The sequence below is a fragment of the Ictalurus punctatus genome, chromosome 15 (assembly GCF_001660625.3).
Source record: "Ictalurus punctatus breed USDA103 chromosome 15, Coco_2.0, whole genome shotgun sequence".
In the NCBI taxonomy this organism is placed as follows: domain Eukaryota; kingdom Metazoa; phylum Chordata; class Actinopteri; order Siluriformes; family Ictaluridae; genus Ictalurus; species Ictalurus punctatus.
The window spans coordinates 5,304,818-5,308,936 of record NC_030430.2 but is presented as its reverse complement, the minus strand read 5'-3'; the positions used below and the strand labels follow the sequence as shown (position 1 = coordinate 5,308,936).

Genomic DNA, 4,119 nt, shown 5'->3' with positions numbered 1-4,119 from the left:
TATGTCAATCATATAACAAATGCTAGCTAGTTTATTAGCAGTTAACTTGCCAGCTAGCTATTAGGAAACGCAGGTGGACATGGTTTCTAAATTGCATATTCTTTCAACGCCATTTTTGTCCTTTCATCGGCTTTAGGTTGCCTCTCTCTACCTGTCTACTCTCAGTGTTCATTTTTTTAGTTTTCTGGTAGGCGATTAGTTGAAACGTATATTGACCGATCCTCAACAGCTCCCCGAACACCAATTCATCTGAATAATTTAAATCTCACTCTACTGCACGTTCAGGCTGTTCAGCTCTGCAAACCTTGCATACAAAATGAAAAAAAAAAAAAAAACAGAGACAGCTTTATAACATGAACCTGCGAATTTAGATTAAGCATTTAAATGAGAGATGTTCAATTTCCAAAGTGAACAGTGCGAAATTAAAAGCCTTTGCTGCTTGGGGCAAACGGAATTCACGTTAATATGAGGTTGCTGTTTTGTTAATTAAAGGTTGTAGGAGTTGGTTGATGTAATAGACCAAGTATTAGTATGCAGAACTATGTTGTGCTGGAATATTGAGCCGAGTGATTTATGGTCATTTCCTGTACATTTTAATCACCTGACGAATCGACTGGCTTTGAGAAGGCCAAGTGTGTGTGCGAGTGTGTGTGTGTGTGTGTGTGTGTGTGTGTGTGTGTGTGTGTGTGTGTGTGTGTGTGTGTGTGTGTGTGTGCGTGTGTGTGAAGAGATTTCTGTTTTCCTCTTCAGAGCCCACTCACAGCCGGTGTCAATCTGTGTAGCCATTTGTGCAGAGATTGTTCATCTTTTCAGCTGGTGATACTCTGTTGTGAAAACCACGGATAATTCTGAAAAATCATTTTTTGTATTGCTTTGGACACTCTGGACTCACCATACAAACAGATCACATATTCACACATTCCTGCTCATATCCAAAAACAGCATCTAAACGTCCAAATGTTTTTTTTTTCTCCCCCAACATTTTATTATAATTTCATGTCATTTAGTGCAATTGGAATGACAGCTTGTGAAATGTCTAGTACACTATTATTATCACAAAAGAACCGTTAGATAAAAACATGTCTACGAATATGAGAGTGTCTGTTGGCGTATGATTTTGAACAATGCATTACCTCTTAAAGCAGTAGAGCTTATTTACCTGTTTATCAGATCAAGCTGATATCGAAATGTGTATCACGTAGAAAGAACCATAGATTATAGTCATATTTTCCTCATATTGGTCCCAGACATGTCACAGTGCAAACCAGGGATGGTAAATCTGCAAACATTTAAAACATCCTGCCTTAAATGCCAGGGTCGACGTCTCCGCTGGTCATACGGTAAATGATTCTGGGGCTGTAATGTGTGACAGCTGTAAACCCGTCAAGTCAATGGCTACTATCCTAAATCATGGATTAATTCATTAGTGCTGCTGCGTTGGAGTAGAGGCTGAATGCTCTCACAGAGGTTTTTGGCCAGAAAGGAAAGTTAGATAGAAGAGGGAGATGGTCACATAGAAAAATGTACATGTTACACAAATAAAATATTTCCAAAATTATCCAGTAAAATCTGAGAAAAGTATGTATTCTCATGCAATCACATGAAAAGGACACAAAGGCTCGTCGAAGGTCTGTGTTTTGTCCTTGTTTGGTTTGTAGCCCAAGGACTGAGCTCCGTCTGTGTTTGTCCTCACTGGGCTGCTTTGCAGTGTGACGCACTCTCTCATTGTGCTTTTGTGTTTATTCACAAAGTTCCACTTTATTAAACACCCATAGAGAAAGTGCTCACGAGGCGAGCCAGCAGCAACTCAGCATTAAAACTTGCTGATGGAGGACCAGATCACACTCTGCAGGAATCCCTCTGAGGAGAGAGCGCTCTTCTGAAGTGGACAGAGAGGAAAGAGGAGAATGGGGAAAGGAAGAAAGAAGTGCACACCATCCGATATCCATGTGTGGTCACACAAGTGTGCTGAGCGTCATGTGCACCTCGTCTTTGATGGTGATCGAAAACCCGTCTAGTCCGTTAACTATGTATCCCAGCTCTCTCTCGGGGGGTTCCTCTGGCTCGGGATTTGATGGATCAGTGTTTGTTGCTTTTTCCTCTTTGTTGTCTGCCTGTCCTTCCTCCTCCTCTGCTTCTTCCTCCTCATCCTCCTCGGTGATAGAGAACAGGCGGTTGGAATTCCCAGGCCTGTCTACTGGTGGCTGATAGTGACACTGTCCATTCAACAGCTTCCGTAGGGGCATGAGTGGCATGATATCCTCTCCCAGCAGTTCCTGCTTGCGATGCCGGAAATCACTCTGACGTTTGAGCCTCTTAAACTCACTGAAGGCTGAAATAGAGTTCTGGTACAGGCTGAGAGCAATAGCATGAGCCTTGTCTGCCTTGGCTAAAAGCACGGCATGGCAACGCAGAACCACTGCCTTGTGCTTGACCTGGTGCCGGTAGATCCAGGCCAAGATCTTGGGTCGGTAGGGGTCTGTTGTGCAGTAAGTAATACGGTTAAGGGTGTAGAGGTGCGGGGGTTTCCTGCGGCAACCCATACGTATGCCATGTGGCCCTACACTCAGCTTCATCTTGGCACTCTGCTCACCATAGTTGCTGGATGCCCAGATCTTGGCGACAGCATCATGCGTGCAGCCCTCACCCTTGGCCACTACAGTCACTACACTTCCCAGGTAGCGGACGCTGTATATGGGCTCCTCCTTATTTAGCTCCACTTTCTGGCGCTTGTTGTTGAAAACCCCGGCGAGCCAGTGGAAGGGGCACTCAGGCACCAGGTCAGGGCACGACCTCAGCAGCGAGGACAGCAGTGAGTGGTAGGTGAGTCCAGCGCTCAGGCTCTTCGCTTTGCTCTTGGAGTCATCCTCCACCAGCACAAACTTGCTCCTCTTCCAGGGCAGCATGGTCCCAATTTGTCTGAGGGGCTCGATGCCCCTTTCAAAAGTAAAGAAGCGAGTGTGTGTTTGTTGAGTGCCTGAGAGCAAGAGTGAGGAAAGCTCCACTGTCACACGCTGAAGAGAGACTGAGAGCAATGAGGCTCAGCTGGTCTGCTCCAAAGCTCGCTCACTCGCTCGCCCCTCCTTTCTCTCCTCCTCCTCTCCTTCTGGTTTGTTCACTTCACATAGAGAGAGCGAGAGAGAGAGAGAGAGAGAGAGAGAGAGACAGAGAGAGAGCGATGATCAGAGCTGGGCTCCCAGCCCGATGTCTCCACGTCATTTATATGAAATCTTCCTGCCCCTCGTCTGCTTCTACCATCAATAAGTCCAACAGTGAAGGATCTAGAAGCACAGTAAGACTGTTGCTCTTTTCATATCTAGTTTTTAACCAAGTGGTGGTGGGTGTCTTGACCGTTGAGACAGTGATATGTCTCTATAACTCTAAAACAATTATTTCTGGCTGATTCACAGTGAACATCTCATCAGATCATTTTTATACAAACCTAACAAACTCATATAATTCATTAACGTTATACATCACCTTGGATAAGTATTCACACCCTTGAACTTTTGCATATTTTGTTTTGCTACCATATAGAATGGTGGTGCAGAAGAAGTCTTAACACCACACAACTCTAGGGTCCCTGGTTCTATTTTGAGCTCAGGTCCAGCGTTTCAGATGTTCTCCCTGTTCTTATCTGGATTCACCGGTTTCCATATTCCAAAAACATGCATGTAGGTAGATTATAATCATTTCCTGTAGCTGTGCATGTGTGTGCATGGAGCTCTGGGATGGACTGGCATCTCATCTGGGGTGAATTCCCTCACCTTGTGGCCAGTGTTCCCGGGATAGTCTCCAGATAAAACTTGACCCTGACCAGGATAAAGTGGTTGCTGAATATGAATGAATAAATGAACAACCTGAAATTGAAATGGACTTCATTAGGATTTTTACTATTTGCTTTACACGATGTGTCCAACATTTGAAGGTGCAAGATATTTTTTATTGTGACAAAGAGAAGAAGAAGCCTTTATTTGTCACATATACATTACAGCACAGTGAAATTCTTTTTTTCCACATATCCCAGCTTGTTAGGAAGCTGGGGTAAGAGCGCAGGGTCAGACATGATATGATACAGCACCCCTGGAGCAGAGAGGGTTAAGGGCCTTGCTCAAGGGC

At 44.6% G+C, this 4,119-nt stretch overlaps 1 protein-coding gene across 1 annotated transcript; it reads right to left on the bottom strand.

Annotated features, from left to right (window-relative positions):
- Window positions 1-350: 350 nt before the first annotated feature.
- On the bottom strand, window positions 351-3,041 carry fam43b (family with sequence similarity 43 member B). Its single transcript, XM_017486543.3, has one exon. The coding sequence runs from the start codon at window positions 2,904-2,906 to the stop codon at window positions 1,956-1,958; it is 951 nt and encodes a 316-aa protein (XP_017342032.1). The 5' UTR covers window positions 2,907-3,041; the 3' UTR covers window positions 351-1,955.
- Window positions 3,042-4,119: the final 1,078 nt, after the last annotated feature.

Bases quoted from the DNA above. Each gene is read 5' to 3' on its own strand.
- fam43b (XM_017486543.3), bottom strand. From the start codon at position 2,906: ATGCTGCCCTGGAAGAGGAGCAAGTTTGTGCTGGTGGAGGATGACTCC.